Raw genomic sequence first — 17,330 nt, 5'->3', positions numbered from 1 at the left:
TTGTATTTATATTTTTTCGGATACTCTTATTTTGAAGTATATTACACTTATTATCATAGAAACATGAAATTTAGATCGTCCGTAGAAGGACCAAATATGAGCTATCAGTGCTATGTGTCACGAATAAAGGGTTACGTAAGGTTGAGTTTTTTTTATTGTTGGTATCTAACACCATTGTCATCGGATTTTGATATATCATTGCGATCAATTATGTACTGATAGAGAAAGTCGGTGTTACCAGAGAAAAATAACAACCTCTGAAAGTTAAATGACATTCACTGTTAATTTAGGTCTAAGTTAAACGCAACGTGCAACAAGCATGGTCCGAACTCATAACATCAGTGTTCATAGTGAATTCGAACTGCTGAAAATCTGAAAAAAATGGTTAACCCTAAAATCATTTATTAGACAAAGCAGGTTTTTAACGGATGTCCTTGATTAGACTGATACTAGAAATCGTTCATTCCGAAATATTTTAACGCTTTCTTATCAATTAAATTGTTTGAGGTCCATTGAAATCATCGTCTACAATTAAGGGCACATTAAGTACACATACATTTTTGTAAATATATGCTTTAAATTAACCCTGCCCTTATGCATGTTGTGGTAAGACATATATTTATGGCTATTACTTGTGTGTTGTGTTGTTGTACTATGTAAACTCATGCGTCCTAAATATTGAAATATGATTTCTTATCATATCACATACTATACTATATCAAACGAATCTCGAATAAAAGTACTAAAATATCGGTCAGCATTCAATTTGATTAAACACAATATTGAGCATAACAATTTGTATCCTATTTCGCAATGTTGACTGCTGATATTTGATGTAAAATCATTTTTGAAATTATGTAAAAACCATATCGGGTATACATGTATCACTATGCATACAAAGGGAATGCATTATGATATAAGTGTCAATTTTGACTATCGGTGCTTATCAAATATATGTATCCCACTGAATCCTCTAGGTTGCACTTTGTAAATACAGCTGTTTTTCAAACCACGCCTCTTTTGGGGAGATCTTGAATATTCATAGAAAATTAATTTTGTTAACATGCTGGAGTCGATTTCACAAAAAAACTTAAGACTAAGATTGATCGTAAGTTATGAAAAATTCAGTATACTTACGACCAATCTTAGTCGTAAATTTTTTTTGTGAAATCGACTCCTGGATCCCAGTAATGCTCTCTGTGTTCCATCTCACAGAGACATAACTTTGGAATGTTACCAGTAAATATACATGTGCATATTGTTTACGTTGAAATATGTGGTAACTTTTCCATCGAGGAAGGGGTAGTTAAGAAAATTAGTGTTAGTTTAAACTCTGAGAAGTTCAGGGCATATAAACGTTGAAATTTACCGCACAGCCCTATACTTTGACCTTTGAAAAAAATTGTAGTGCATATGAACTTTCAATTCTAGGATAAGATTTGTTTTCAAAACTTCATAGTAGAAGTGTTTTAACCATAAAGGAGTTCCTATGGGGAATTGCATTGTCAATATTTACAGAAATGCAACCTCTAGCAATATATTCGTCGATCGGGTTTCTAAAACATTTACTGTTCAATCAAGTTTATGATACTCCATATTCGATTTCTTCTCTCCGTATATGCTGATAATTTTATAACCCATTCAAGCAAAACGAACCTTAGCCACACCATAAGTAAACCAATTAGAACTAATTATTGTTAAGAAATAATTTAAAGATGGCGTGTATATTTTACGAAACTAAAAGCTTGGCATCGTGCAAATATGAATTAACATTACTTCTCAAAATGTAGCAGTAAAATAAGAATGGATGATAGTCATGTGAAATGGACATATACAAATCATTGTTTTCATGTAATGAAAAAATGTTCCAAGCATGTACAGGCCATTAAGCACACATTTAGAGAATACAACGTACTAATTACAATAATCGTAATGTTAATAACAAGATCAACTTCTTAATTTATGTATGTTTTAACTGATCCATTCAGGGAAATAATCGCAACTTAAAGTCAAAGGTAAAAACAGTGTCATCTTTTGAAAATTTCGCTATATATGTCGATTTAAAACACATTATTAATTATTTACACTCGACTTATTTCTTGTCTTTAAAATGAAGAAATGCCTGCAGTTTCTTGAATAATTTATTGGTTTAATACTTCACAGAAAAATACTGTTTGAAAACAAGTTTGATTATTTGCAAATTAAAGATTTCGCAGTAACAAAACTAATTCATAATAGCAAAAAGAACTGTCCTCAATCATATACACGCTCATTAACATCAGTTTTGACATTGTTTAAAAAAAAAATGTTTTTGTATATGAAATATATAGGTAAAACTCATTGCTTATACAAATAAAACGATATGATATGATTGTCAATAGACAACTCTCCAGAAGAGACAAATAGACACAGAAAATAACAATTATAGTTCACCGTACGGTTTAATATATAAAACATAAACACTGTTTATATATAGTAGTATGTATACATATGTGTAACTGAAGTATGATCAGTTAAGAAATCAATAAATGTTAAGAGATTTCTGTTAAAAAATGTTTTCTCAACACATCGTCTCAATGAAGAAATCCCATTTCGCTGAATTATATAAATAAAACTGAATAGGTACTGACTTGATATGTTAGTTTAATTCAACAATGTTTACTGACCCTTAAAAAATGTCGATTCATTTTAATGTGCAATTGTCGACTGTGCACAGTATTCAAAGTAGTAGAATAATGAAGAAATATTTCGAGTTTGTCTGTAAATGTAGAATAGACCATATGGCCTTTTAAAAGTTAATCGGATTCACGAAAATGCACATAGTTGCTTGATTTTGTAGAAATAATCTTGATAGAATGATGATTTATTACTATCATCTGCCTACTTGGTCCGCCTTGTGAAATGTGAATCTGGTTTTCATTTAAAGATTACGTGCGTCTTGGCATAACTGTTCATTATTATCATTCGGTGATCGCATGCATATTAAGTTGGTCGTATATGTAAGTAAAGACCTAGAACTTAAAATGACCTTCATATTTCCATGTGTATCTTTGACTCTAACTAATTTCAAACGAAACATATTACACAGAAATATAAAAACACTTTATTACTAAGGATTTTCTTATCCCAGGCATATATTACTTAAGTCGTATTTGGCACAACTTTTTTGAATTTTTGATCATCAATGCTCTTCAACCTTGTACTTTTGGCTTTATAAATATTTTGATATGAGCGTCACTGATGAGTCTTGTGTAGACGAAACGCGCGTCTGGCGTACTAAATTAAAATCCTGGTTCCTGGTACCTTGAAAACTATTTACACCACTGGGTTGATGCAACTGCTGGTGGACGTTTCGTCCCCGAGGGTATCACCAGCCCAGTAGTCGACATTTCGGTGTTGACATGAATATCAATAATGTGGTCATTTTTATAAATTTCCTGTTTTCAAAACCTTGAATTTAAAAAAAAACTAAGGATTTTCTTATCTCAGGCATGAATTACCTAAGTCGTATTTGGCACAAATTTTTGGAATTTTGGAACATCAATGCTCTTCAACTTTGTACTTGTTTGGCTTGATAAATATTTTGATATGAGCGTCACTGATGAGTCTTGTGAAGACGAAACGCGCGTTTGGCGTACTTAATTATAATCCTGGTACCTTGATAACTATTTATTGAAAGTTATAAACATTTACAAACTTTCTATACCGATAAGTCAAATATGGAAACTTGTTTTAGTTAGAAAAGGAAGAAGATATATTTCACTAATGAATATGACATTTTTGCAACTTAAACTTGCTTTTAGATTGTATGGGATAAAGAATTGAACGACTAAAGTTTACATTGGTGCGTTTGTGTATGTATGTTTTATGAAAATTTACATCATCATCTTTTATGCATCGTTCATTTTATCAACATATTGAACGTTTACTGTTAGCTTTGTTTCGAAGACCAACATTGTCACCTTTTGTCGTCCAAATTTATCTTTAAAATTTCTATCAAATATGAACTAACTATGTTGACAAAATGGTGTCACTCGGTTGACACAGACAGGGTTATCATGTTTCTATTTCCAAAATCTTTCTCTTCGGTCATATCTCAGTTATACTTGAACTAAAACATACTCTAGTTGTACTATAAAATTATTTGACGGTGTTCGCAGTATTTATTGAAGTGCATTTTTTCAAATGATCAAAATGAAGTTTATTCTATTTCTATTTTGTTTCACATGGACGAAGACACAATGTGAATTATTACAGGCTGTTCTACTTGATGAAAATAACCCAAACGGTAGGTGATCATGCTGATCAAGCCATTTAAACTCTGTTGTAACGATCTTAATGTTGAATTTTATTACCTTTTCTTGAAATAATAAATTATCATATTGATTCACAATAACCATTATAATCGGATTACTGAATAGACTTTGATTTGGTTGCATATCTGGTTTTATCATTTAAGCAGAGAATTAAACAAACAAAATGTATGTGTCTTCAAAAAGTAATAAAAATATATAAATTAGGAGAGGAATTTTAACATAATAATGATGATAACAAAAATACTTCGAGTTGTTTAAGTCAACATTGCATTGTCACAAATGCCGTTCATCAGCCCTGTCTTCGCCTTGTTTTTAATGAGTTTATAAATATTGATGTAACCGGAATTGAGAGTGCTACAATATAAATGGAAAAGCAGAAACATGTTAATGCCAAAGAGAAGATGTATAATATGCAACAATGAATAACGAAAGCTCATGCCTTTTTGGAACGAGGAAATGTTTACATTGTATGGCAAATTTTTATCGTGCAGTGGCGATATTGTTTTGAATTCTTTTCCAAAAGGATATTTATTCTCAGTTATTTTTGTTCTATCATTTTTATTTTTTTTAAATTGAGCATGTTATATTTTCATCGGTTATGTTGTATTTGTTCTGTAGTCACAATCAAGCAAGGGACTATAATAATACATTTGTATTTAAGTTCAAAATTATGATAAAAAAACTTTATTGGACACGATTATCCAGTTATACATACTCATGGAATAAATATTATTTTAATGTCTACTTGCAAGAAGTTGGAAATAAAGAAATTATGTAACTTTTTTCCAAACAATTTCATTATACGTAGAAACCGTTACAACATATTCTACTTATTTCGAATTGAAGATACAAAATAATTATGTCTACGACCTTGATAGATATGAGACAAAATGATAATCATTATTTACTTAAAGAACTAAAGTGTCGTTTGATCAATATTTTCATTTATCTGTGCTAGAATTATCGAGATTCAACTATGCTTATCCTTTATTGAATGAGTTTGAAAGACGCAAGATACGTTTTGTAGTGTTTTTGTGTGCCTTCTTTCAGTACAAGGGAGTGAGCTAAGAAGCCATCATAGGATATAAATAATTGCAGTCCATTGGAAGTTATATTGAATCATTAGTTTCATTTCTGTTATCATTGGAACAAGATAATACAGGGAGTTGCTATTTAGAAAAGGCATTATTATATGGTATCAAAGATACATCAACCTTGTTTATCGGAAGAACTAATAAAAGTTATCTGATGAACAAACAAATCTGACACCTTCATTCAATTAAGAATTGGTCATTATAATTATACACTGACTCTCCTACTATATATTTCTCTACCATCCTGTAATGACTCACCATTGTGCTATTATTATTTCTGATTATTATCTGTTAATTCATTTTCAGTTAATTTTGACGAAATAGCAGATACGGATCCATTGTTCAGTGATACAGTTGTTATTGATGATTCTGGAGTTCCTGGTACCGAAGGAGCCAGTCATACAGGTAGAATGTGATCTAGTGGAGTGTTTATGGTGACTGTAAACCGAAAAGTTCTCGCGACGACCTTTAATCGCGTCTTCAATCTGCGTTCCCTTAATATTGCGATTTTCAATGGTGTATTTTGAAGATCAAACGGTCTTTCTTTTCCAACATCTTTTCCAGCTAATTTGGCTAATAGTTTTGTCCTTTTTCCGGCATTTCGCATTCATAATAAAGAAAAATTCAGAAAAACGCTTCTTAAGCTTCAAACGCTTCTAAAGCTTCTAACGCTTCTAACGCTTGCAATTTACAAAAAATATTTACGTTTTTTTATAGCACTGAATTGATACCGCTCCTGGTAGACTACAACTCCCGATGGTCTCGTCAGCTCAGTAGTCATTACTATGGTACAAGCACAATTTAACACGAACCTTTCTAAAAAAATTCGTTGTTAAATTTATAATGTGATAAGAAACTAAGATTTCAACTCAAAGTTGACCTAAAGTGTTTAATTCTAAGTCATTTATATATTTTGAAGTTTAGTATCGCCTCTTTTATCACTGAACTAGTACATATTTTTGTTTAGGGGCCAATTGATTCGTTGACATCCCCTGCTATGTATCTTAAACCTTTTACATTTTGAATACTCTTCCAATTTCATAAGTGCAGCAGATCTCTAAGCCAGAAGACATTGATTCACAATGTTTTGTTGAAATAATCATGTTTAAAAAAATACAAGCATTTGCACGGTTCAAGTCATATCGCATACATTATATAAAATAATCTATTTTTACAGATGGATCCAAAAGAGTGTGTGATGACATAGCAATAATAGGGGCTGGAATATCTGGTTCATTTATTGCATGGCGACTCAGAAATAGCAATAAATCAATTTCAGTATATGAATATTCACATCGTATCGGTGGACGAATATTTACAAGCCATATACATGGTGTTAAAGGTTTCAATGCAGAACTTGGTGCTATGCGCTTCCATGAATCGTGTATGTAAATCAAGTTTATCATTTTATTATTCATTAATAAGTGTTATTACAACGGACAGAAGAATTTAAACACTTCACATAAAACTCTCTTTCATTTTACCTTTAAAAAAAAAGGTAAATTAGAACTAGTAATTTTTACTTTATCGGCTCAATTCATTAAAACGAATGTGCTGTTTCGATCTCGCTTCGTGCATCTTGATTTGATTCTCGTATGTAATCTCAATTATCATTCGCCTTGCATTAGAATGCAAAAGTGGCAAAATAAAACATATAAACATATTTCAATCTTTAGTTCACATCATTTTCCTGGCCTTACAAGTAGATAAAAAACATAAATGACACACAATTGTTACAGTAAAAAATAGTTTTTTGTATAATGGAAAATTATTCAAATATTTAAAATAATGAGAAAATAAAACACCAACAGTAAATTCCGTTTCTTGGCAAAAATTTACTTTGAACGCAATGAATAGTTTTGCCTAGAACATCACTGACATTAAAGTCGAAATGCGTATCTGGTGCAGTGAAATTGTTACCGTTGATGTTATTGATAAAAATAGTACTAGCAGACTTGATTTATGTTTGAATATTTTTTGTATTCATACGAGGAGCTAGTTGTAAGATCATATCATATTTTTATAAAAGGACAAATAATTTTGTAATTTCAGCTCACCAACTATTAAATAAAACAGCACGACAGCTTGGTCTTACTGTCATTGATTTTCCATTGGGTTACGGTGCTTCAGACTCTACATTAATGTTTTTGCGTGGAGTTCACATGAGATATAATGAAGTTGGTAGCAAGATGCCATATAATTTAAAACCAGAGGAAAAAATATCATACCGCCAAATATTAAGGTAAGGTATTTACTAGGCACCACACATGGGCAAACCATTTTTTCGGTAATTGCGTCCATTAGTTCCTCCGTCTGTTCGTCAGTTCGTCCGTCTGTCCCGCTTCAGCTTAGGGTTTTTGGTCAAGGTAGGTTTTTTTATGAAGTCCAATCAACTGGAAATTTAGAACGCATGCTCCCCATGATATAATCTTTTAAACTGTAATGCCAAATTAGAGTTTTTACCCCTATTTCACGGTCCACTGAACATAGAAGATGAAAATGCGAGAAGGGCATCCGCGTACTATGGACACATTCTTGTTTTGTAATTGTTTTAAGAGAAGATATGATATTCTTAATTTCTTGAGACTTGATTCAGGTATTTATCTAAACAGTGGATTGATTGACAGACAAATGACATTTAAATATGTAAAAAAAGTGACATACGTTTGTTCAGAACGATTACAGAGATTCGTAACGTATCAGATGATAGAACATGACGATGAAATTTATTTTTCAGGAATATATATGTTAACAGTACTGACTATTCACAACACAAACATCGAGATTCCTTTCATCTGAAGACCCATGATGGACTTGAACTATACAAACAAAGGTGCTGTAATAGTCATTTATATAACGATTTGCAAAAATGACCTTTAATTTGCATACCGAATTTAAGTTAAGTTTAAATAGACCTCTGTTCATCTGTTCAGCTTTAATTCTTGTCAAATTTCTTTAAAATTTCAGATAACCTGGAAATTAATAGATTTTGTGTCGAGACTAACGATACTACCTTTTCCTATTTAGAGATTATGCCGTTAAACTAAACACACATCAAAAACATTTGCAGTGCAACCACTTAAGGATGTCTACTTTCTTAAACAAGAAGATAAAAAAACGACACATAATTTGGAAATCAAGGTCAAAATATACTCGGTTCTTCTTGAATTGAGTAGGAACTACATCTGTAACATTAGTAAGTATTCTATTGGTATTGTATGCGTTAGACCACTGTCCATAAGGCCCATGTATACTAAGGTTAATCACGCCCGGAGTGCTGACATGCTAAAACTAATTATTGCGGGAAAACCTTGGTTGCATCTACAAGGGTCGTATTTGTTTTTTATCACTAAGTCGTTCCCACTGCTGACGATATAATTAGCTCAGTAGCCAATACATGTCAAGTATTGAAATGATTTCAAACTTTAAAAATTTCCAACTCCCGCAGACAATGTTGACCTTTGATAAAGGCTATTCTTTTTAAATATATTTTGTTATATAGCTCATCACGTTATGTTTTGGGTTTGAACGTTTCTGATCCAGGTACATTTAGAAACTACTATGATTTCTTAAATGTTTTTATTAGCTTCATATTTTTTAGCTCGTGTTGTTTGGTGCACTGGTATCATCACCTCAGTAGTATGTGCTTCAGTACTGATATGATTTATAGCATACATTTCTGGAAGTCTTTGTTGATAGATATAAATATAATTTAGGAAACAAGAATCATATTCCAAAGACGAAGTTGATGTAAATGAATAATGGTCTATTTTGTTTGGTGTTTCATCACGTGTTTATATATTTGTACATCCTTAGCTTTCTTGTTTTTAATTTTAAGCATTCCTGGCAGTGGTAAATCTTGGAAAATGTCTAGTCCCCGAGGTTATCACCTGCTCAGTAGTCAGCACTTCGGTGTTGACATGAATATCAATTATGTGGTCATTTTTATAAATTTTCTGTTTACAAAACTTTGAATTTTTCCGAAAAACTAAGGATTTTCATATCCCAGGAATAGATTACCTTAACCGTATTTGGCACAACGTTTTGGAAATTTGGATCCTCAATGTCTTCAACTTCGTACTTGTTTGGCTTGATAAAATTTTGATATGAGCGTCACTGGCGAGTCTTATGTAGACGAAACGCACGTCTGGCGTACTAAATTATAATCGTGGTACCTTTGATAACTATTCGGAAGAACCAAAGTTTTAGTATAATTTTCATTGGCAACTTGATTGTCAGTCACCACGGTCATCTAATTTTCCATCTTAATAAAATTTCTTTAAATACAGACGTATAATTAATAATTCTACTGCAACTTGTCAAATGCAGTGGAATTGGTACTGCTATTGTTACTTAGATGTTTAGCCCACGAGCCTATTACAGTTCAGTAACCAGTAATTCGACATTTGTACTGGCATAACAATACGATTTGTTTTATTTAAATATGCTATTATAAACTTTCGAAGTCATTTGTAATTGAGAAATTAATCTCCATAATGCCTTTCTCTAATGCCATTTCAAGGTTAGTCTTTTCTTTTGATCCATTAGGTTTTATCAGTTCAGTTTCTTTGACCTTGAACATCATTGAAAAAAAGTCTGTCTGATGATTATAAAATTGTGTCAAAACTCATTGTCGTGTTTAAGTTTTAACATTCCAAATGTTGTAATTGCGAATTTTGTTTTAATTTCCTACTCATTTATGTATTTTTAAAATTTCTTGAACATTCAGTAGTGCAGCAATATCTATGCAGTCGTTTATACAAACTGCAAAATCCTACGGGCAATAAACTTTTGAATATTTCTTACAGAACATAGATAAAGATAGAATAAGTAAAGATTTCATGTTGTTTGTACAGCAATACATTATTATCCCACAAAACATTTTATGGATGTTCTTGAAAGACAGGACATAATACAAATTTCACGAAGGAAAAGAGGTCAAAGAAGAGACAAATGGATCCAAAACAATACATAAAAGTCTAAAGATTAAGTAACATGAACCATTTCAATAAACGGGGTAAATTCAAAAGCTTACTCTATTATCCACCAATCATATTCCTTATAGTGAGTTAACACATCAGGATACTTCCATCTTGTGATGTCACAATCGAGGAAGATTGGAGGAGATTGAACAGGCACCAAAAGAACATAGATTGATGATAGGCAAATTAATTTAAAAAATGGGTCATTGAGGTGTGATGAGATGATTGAAGCTGTTAATTTTCTCCTTGATAATATTTATGTACGTTTCGGCAGCAAAGTTTATCGACATGTTTTTGTACTGTTACGAATCACAGTTCATGACTAAACTCAGTAAAGACCCGTTAAAATTGCATTCAATTGATAAATTCAACAGCACTTACCGTTATCTTGATGATATTTTTTCGTTAAATAATCAAGAATTTTCTCAATATACTGCTGAAATTTACCCCAAGGAACTTACTTTAAATAAATCAAATTTATTCGGTAATACCTGTCCTTTCCTGGATTTAGATATTTCGGTTTTAAACGGTAAACTCCACACTAAAATTTACGACAAAAGAGACGATTTTTCGTTCCCTATTGTTAATTTTCCATTTTTAGATGGTGATGTTCCTTTGGCACCATCTTACGGTGTTTGTATTTCACAACTTGTTCGCTATGCCCGTGTCTGTTGTGACGGTTTTGATTTTAACGAACGCAACCTATGTATTACTGGTAAATTATTAAACCAGGGTATATCGTTACCATAAATTACTTAAAACCTTTACTAAATTTTTCCATAGATATAAAGATTTGGTTTTGAAGTTTGGTTGTACCTGTAGAAAACTTATCTTAAACGGGATAGCACATCCTTATTTTTACGGAAATGTTGTTAACCGTGCCCGGAAATTAAGAAATGATCCATGTAAACTTGTCGATCCTTTAACTAAACTTATTCTAAAAGGTTACCTATTCAACACTGTAATAAGATCATTGATTATTGTTTTTATTGATATAAATATTGATTTTGTTATCAGTAAATTAAAAGCTATACATATTCATGGATCTACAATCTGTCGATACCTGTAACATGGCATTGCACAAGGTCATGTTTTTCTCTGGCTGTTTATGACGTCTTTACACTAAATCCATTGGATGTTGGATGTGTACGGATTGATAGTTTAGTCTTAGATGCATGATTTTTTTATTAGTTGTTAGTGGCTTTGAACTAGTTGTCAGATAACTACGAATACTCCCAGATCTGTTCATTGTGTCTTTTTTGTGTCGGGATGTATAAGTACCGGGCCACGTCCACTTGTATTTTTGTCCATCTGATGAGTTGAGCCTTTTTCAACTGATTTTTATAGTTCGTTCTTATGTTGTAATGTTATACCACTGTCCCAGATTAGGGGAAGCGTTGGGATCCCGCTAACATGTTTAACCCGGCCACATTATTTATGGATGTGCCTGTCCCAAGTCAGGAGCCTGTAATTCAGTGGTTGTCGTTTGTTTATGTGTTACATATTTGTTTTTCGTTCATTTTTTTTATACATAAATAAGGCCGTTAGTTTTCTCGTTTGAATTGTTTTAACAGTGTCTTATCGGGGCCTTTTATAGCTAACTATGCGGTATGGGTTTTGCTCATTGTTGAAGGCCGTACGATGACCTATAGTTGTTAATGTCTGTGTCATTTTGGTCTTTTGTGGATAGTTGTCTCATTGGCAATCATACCACATCTTCTTTTTTACATTGATATTATTGTACCAATTTCATGTCATCCTTGTATCCTTCGTTTTCTTATAAATCAATGGGTAGACAAATGTTCATCAAGATATATAAAATTAAATTTAGTTTCATATTCCAAAAGATTTGACATTCTTTCTTTTTTTAAATTTTAGGTCACGAGGATTTCAGATGAGTGTTATAGCAACACGCAGTATTCTTATTGTAATTTTTTTTCAATGTAAGTAAAATTAACATATACTTGTGTTATATTTTATAGTATTCAAGCTGTCTTTGCGAAGACGATCAGCACAGAACTCGCACATTATATCAAAGATATCAACAGCTTTTTGTCTGACTTTGGTACCACTAGTGCAGCGTATGCGTTACCAGCATCTGATCCAATAACTCCAGGAGAATCGTCTTATAATATGAAAACTATCAAAGAAGGTTTTAGTACCATACCCAAAAGGCTAATAAATAAATTCAAGAATGCAAGCAGCAAGTAAGAAAAACCTTATCGCAAATATGTTTTAAGACAAAAAAGATTAAATATTTGTTTTCAAAACTGTAATATCATATATTACAAACATGTCTATGAATGACTTGTATATGTATTCCAAAAAAACAAAAAAACAACCCATGTATACCTTACTTCAAATATCTGAAATTAATTAAAAGGATAATTAATTATTGTAACGGAGCCTTATATCAGTATGCCTAGTTTGCCTAATGCTAGTATTATTTCTCACAAAACTGTTAAATGTCTTTAACATAAACACGCCCACCGAACGTACTCGATAAATTGTCAAAAAAGCATCAAATATGGTTATGTAAGTTTAAGAAAAATGTGTCGATATTTTTTAAATAAAAATAAATTTAACGTTTTTAAAATACTTTCAGGCACCATGTATTAGTAAATTACAACTTAAAGGGAATAACTAAGAACCATGATGGGACATATCAGCTTCATTTTGATAACCACAGAGTAAGTAATATCTTATGAGTGATTCTTGTCATTCATCTGACTAATTTGCTACCCTTGACGCAATGTTATGTTTCATCTACATCATCGTCAAAAACTGATGCAAGCTTATGATACCGAAAAACAATGCATACCTTGAAAGGTTTCACTTCTTTAAAAAAAAAAATGAAACCAACACGTTAAAAATGTAATACATCCAAAGCACTTTTCTGGATTCATCTTCATCAGGAACTCTCAATACCAAATATTTAAAAACCCAGAATGTATACTTACCTAAACAATTGAGGACCTATATTACCATACATCTACATGTAACTTTGTCTAAGGAAGTTGAAAACTTCGTTTCTTTAAATTTCAAAAATGTTCAACAAACAATTTAAGAAAGGTTTGTTATGACAATACCGACGTACTTACTTCTGAGGTGGTGGTACTCTCGGGAGCTGATGGTCCACTAGCAGAGGTATCGACCAAATTTGTTGAATGTGTAGTAAAACAATATGCTTAATTGCCTTGTAAAATACTAAAGAGTTGATTACAAGGGAACTTGCTTCGATCACCTAAATGTACTTCAAGAGAAAATCATATCATATAAATAGTCTCATGTCTTTCCAGGTATCAGCAATTAAAAAATTGCAAATGTTGAATTGTCTTGAAGATACAAAAAGAAATTTGTTATGTTTTTTAATTGTTTTGTATCATTTTAATGTACTGCATTAATAATGTGTACAATATGAATAGCCTGATGACATATATCTTGTCATAATTTACTGCATACCTCTAAATATGTAATCAAATTTGGGGAATCAATAATGGTAACATAAGATACTTGACGCACATTAAAGATTTCGCTGCAACATATCTCACTCTATTGTTTTTGTTGCTATTGTCTGTGTTCACATAGATATAGGAATATGTGCTATGAGTGCCAATGAGACAACTCTCCATCCAAGTAACTATTTATAAAAAGCAAACCATTATAGTTCAATGGACGGTCTTCAACATGGAGTCTTGGCTCACACCGAACTGCAACCTATAAAGGGTGCACAATTTAGTCTGTTTTATATTTGCCTTATGATACTAAAGTCATATATGCATACTACTTTTTTTTACAAACTCATATAACTTGAATAAATAATTTATGAAAAAATATACTTTTGTTAAATTCCACATTACCGAAAACAGACGGTTATTTGGTTTTTTATTGTGCATTGTTATAACCAATTATCTATAATTTTTTTTTATATATTTACTTATAGAATCATGCAGCACACGATCAATGTGCAAAAAAGGTAGTTCTGGCAATAAACAGATTAGCACTTGAGCATTTGAATTGGTCTGTGTTGAAACAACCCAATATAAGGAATCTCATAACCAAATCCGTTAGAGACGCACATGCTGTAAAATTCTTCCTAGCCTATGACCAACCATGGTGGAAAAAAAGTAACATGTATTCCGAGTTCGCTATCTCTGATACACCAATTCATCGAACATATGACTTCGGGCCTGTAGCGGGCACCAATATTTCGGTTTTAGATGCTGTTTATTCGGATAATGATGTCACCTTATGGGAAGAACTGGTAAAACGAGGCCCACGAATATCCGGTAATTCGGTGCATTCTGTCACTCCTGAAACCGTGTTCATCATTCATAAATATCTGGCAGCAATTTATAATATTGATATGCATACTATTCCAAAACCAGTAGGCGGAGTAATTGGTATTTGGGACGCTTATCCTATTGGTGGTGCATGGTGTGAGTGGTTGCCTGGATACATTATGCCAGATGTTGAAAAACAAATGGTCAAACCATCTTCACATGATGAAGTATATGTTGCTTCAAATGCTTTTAACTCCAAATCTCTTTCCTTCTGGAGTGAAAGTGCTCTAGAAGCAGCAGAATTGGTGCTGGAACATTTCAATATTACAACGTTCAAAACTTGAATAAACGGGAAAAAAGATAAATGCTAGTACTTCATATTATTCCTCAGACAACAGATTTAAACATGTATATCAATGTGTCGTTAGTAATAAGCCATCTGTTGTTTGTTGATTTTATCGGGAGTCATAGGCATTGGTGGTATAAGTGCGCAGTACAATATTTTAAGTAAATCCGGTTGTTTTTGTATTGAATATTCCTGTCTACTATGTTGCCTTATACGCACCTATTTCTGAAATTTGAATATAAATCTGAGAAGGCAGCTGCTGACAAACTAAACATAAACTGCCCTTATCATTCCTGATGGTGTTGGAAAATACACTGCTTTCTTGATATTTGATTTGATATACAGAATTTGACTGAATTTAGTAGCCATTTAAGAGCGATGTACCCAATCGACGACGAGGTGAATCCTTGTTTATATGTTTTTGAATTGGACGTTAAATGGTTTTCACTACCTTTATATTTAGGTGTTTAATTTATACCAACCTAGTTTATTTTGTCAATAACGCTTGGCTATTAATCCTGTTTGTGAACACGTTTGTAATCGTATAGGCTTAATGGTTTTTCACATTTTGTTTTCAAAAATTTTTCGGTTTTGTTCTTTTTTTGTAACTATTACCGCCTTAATAGCGTATAAAAAATTTGACGTGAAATTTGAATATGTTAGTCTTTCTTTAAGATGTTTTTTTTTAAATTCTTTTACTCTAAGGGGGTGTCATGTTATTTACATATGTATTTTGTTCGGGAATTTCCCAAATGTTTGTTCCAGCAGAGATTTTCTTTAATCATTAGTTATAAAAGTACTCAATTAATGCATCTCCAAATAATAGACTGGTGTATAGAAATTGACCAAAAGGATTCCTCCTGCAGTAAAACCTAGGCTGAATTGATTTTCATTTGGTTGTGTAGGATTTTACAAGCAACAAACGTATATGTTATAACATTATATTGGTAGAGTGCATATATGATATTTGGCCTGTATACTAGTGAAACTGTCTGATCTAGAGGTGGTGTGAATCAGATGTGGATACTAAAACATTTTAAAGATCTTTTAAAGTACATAAATCTAAGACTCGTTCATCTTGCAATAGTATTAAAACGTTTGACTTTTCTAAACTTTACACAAGTATTCCCCATTCCAAACTAAAAGAAAAATTGAAAGAGTTGGTATTGCTTTGTTTCATAACAAAAAATGGCCAACGAAGATACAAGTATTTTGTCTTAGGGAAGGATAAATCGTCCTTTGTAAAGGCTCACACTGAATCAACCAAAAGTTCTTTGAAACAGACATTATCAAGATGCTTTATTTCTTGATTGACAATATATTTGTTACGTTAATCGAATTCAATTGTGCCCTTCTTCTTGCCGACTTGTTTCTTTATCATTATGAGGCTCACTTCATACAGGAACTTCTTCTTCTGATGAAAAATCAGAATTTAGAAATATCCTTTAACTTTACTTTCCGCTATATAGAAGATGTTCTTACACTAAATAATTCAAAATTTTGTGATTATGTTGAACGCATCTATCACATCGAAATAGAGATAAAGGATACAACAAATACAGATAAGTCTGCCTCATATCTTGACTTACATCTAGAAATAGACAAAGAAGGTCGGTTGAAAACAAATCTTTACGACAAACGAGATTATTTCAGGTTCCCAATTGTAAACTTTCCATTTCTATGTAGCAACATTCAAGCAGCACCTGCATACGGAGTATATATCTCCTTATTGATACGATATTCCCGCGCTTGTATGTCCTATCATGATTTCCTTGATAGAGGGTTGCTACTCACAAGGAAGCTATCAAACCAAGAGTTACAAATAGTAAAGTTGAAATCATCACGAGTTGGTTGACCGTTATGGAATAGCCGTTTCACAGATGATACGTTTCTTACATCGTAACTACAATTTCCTTCCCTTTTCATGAATGTGACCTACCGAATAAGACTATTTACCGGGTTTGTAATAACATGAGCAACACGACGGATGTCACATGTGGAACAGGATCTGCTTACCCTTTCGGAGCACCTGAGATCACCCGACTTGTTGGTTGGGTTCCTGTTGCTCAGTCTTTAGTTTTCTATGTTGTTTCTTGTGTACTATTATATGTCTGTTTGTCTTTTTCATTTTTAGTCCGGAAAATGGCCAGTGTTATATTATAGTTCGTTTCTGAGTGTGTTACATTTTAATGTTGTGTTTCTGTTGTGTTGTAGTTCTCCTCTAATATTTGATGTGTTTCCCTCAGTTTTAGTTTGTAACTCGGATTTGTTTTTTCTCAATCGATTTATGAATTTCGAAAACGGTATAC

At 32.2% G+C, this 17,330-nt stretch overlaps 2 protein-coding genes across 2 annotated transcripts in view; one reads left to right on the top strand and one right to left on the bottom strand.

The window, feature by feature from the left end:
• Nucleotides 1-4,072: 4,072 nt before the first annotated feature.
• On the top strand, nt 4,073-15,040 carry LOC143048403 (aplysianin-A-like). Its single transcript, XM_076222082.1, has 8 exons — nt 4,073-4,288; nt 5,717-5,815; nt 6,588-6,794; nt 7,463-7,652; nt 8,148-8,243; nt 12,375-12,599; nt 12,998-13,082; nt 14,336-15,040. Exons 1-8 carry the CDS (start codon nt 4,186-4,188, stop codon nt 15,017-15,019), a joined length of 1,689 nt encoding a protein of 562 aa, XP_076078197.1. The 5' UTR covers nt 4,073-4,185; the 3' UTR covers nt 15,020-15,040.
• A 1,659-nt stretch (nt 15,041-16,699) lies between these two features.
• LOC143049578 (pyrokinin-1 receptor-like) overlaps nt 16,700-17,330 on the bottom strand; it is a 29,537-nt gene continuing 28,906 nt past the window's right edge. The window contains exon 5 of the mRNA XM_076223180.1: nt 16,700-16,724. Coding sequence (XP_076079295.1) covers nt 16,700-16,724 — 25 coding nt within the window. The remainder of the gene's footprint in view (nt 16,725-17,330) is intronic.

Source organism: Mytilus galloprovincialis, chromosome 10 (genome assembly GCF_965363235.1).
Source record: "Mytilus galloprovincialis chromosome 10, xbMytGall1.hap1.1, whole genome shotgun sequence".
NCBI lineage: Eukaryota > Metazoa > Mollusca > Bivalvia > Mytilida > Mytilidae > Mytilus > Mytilus galloprovincialis.
The sequence above is the reverse complement of the archived record's forward strand: the minus strand, read 5'-3'. Positions and strand labels throughout refer to the sequence as shown.

Coding starts and splice junctions, on each gene's coding strand:
- LOC143048403 (XM_076222082.1), top strand. CDS start 4,186: ATGATCAAAATGAAGTTTATTCTATTTCTATTTTGTTTCACATGGACG. Junction 6,795..7,462: donor TATGCGCTTCCATGAATCGT/GTATGTAAATCA, acceptor TTGTAATTTCAG/CTCACCAACTATTAAATAAA. Junction 7,653..8,147: donor TCATACCGCCAAATATTAAG/GTAAGGTATTTA, acceptor TTTATTTTTCAG/GAATATATATGTTAACAGTA.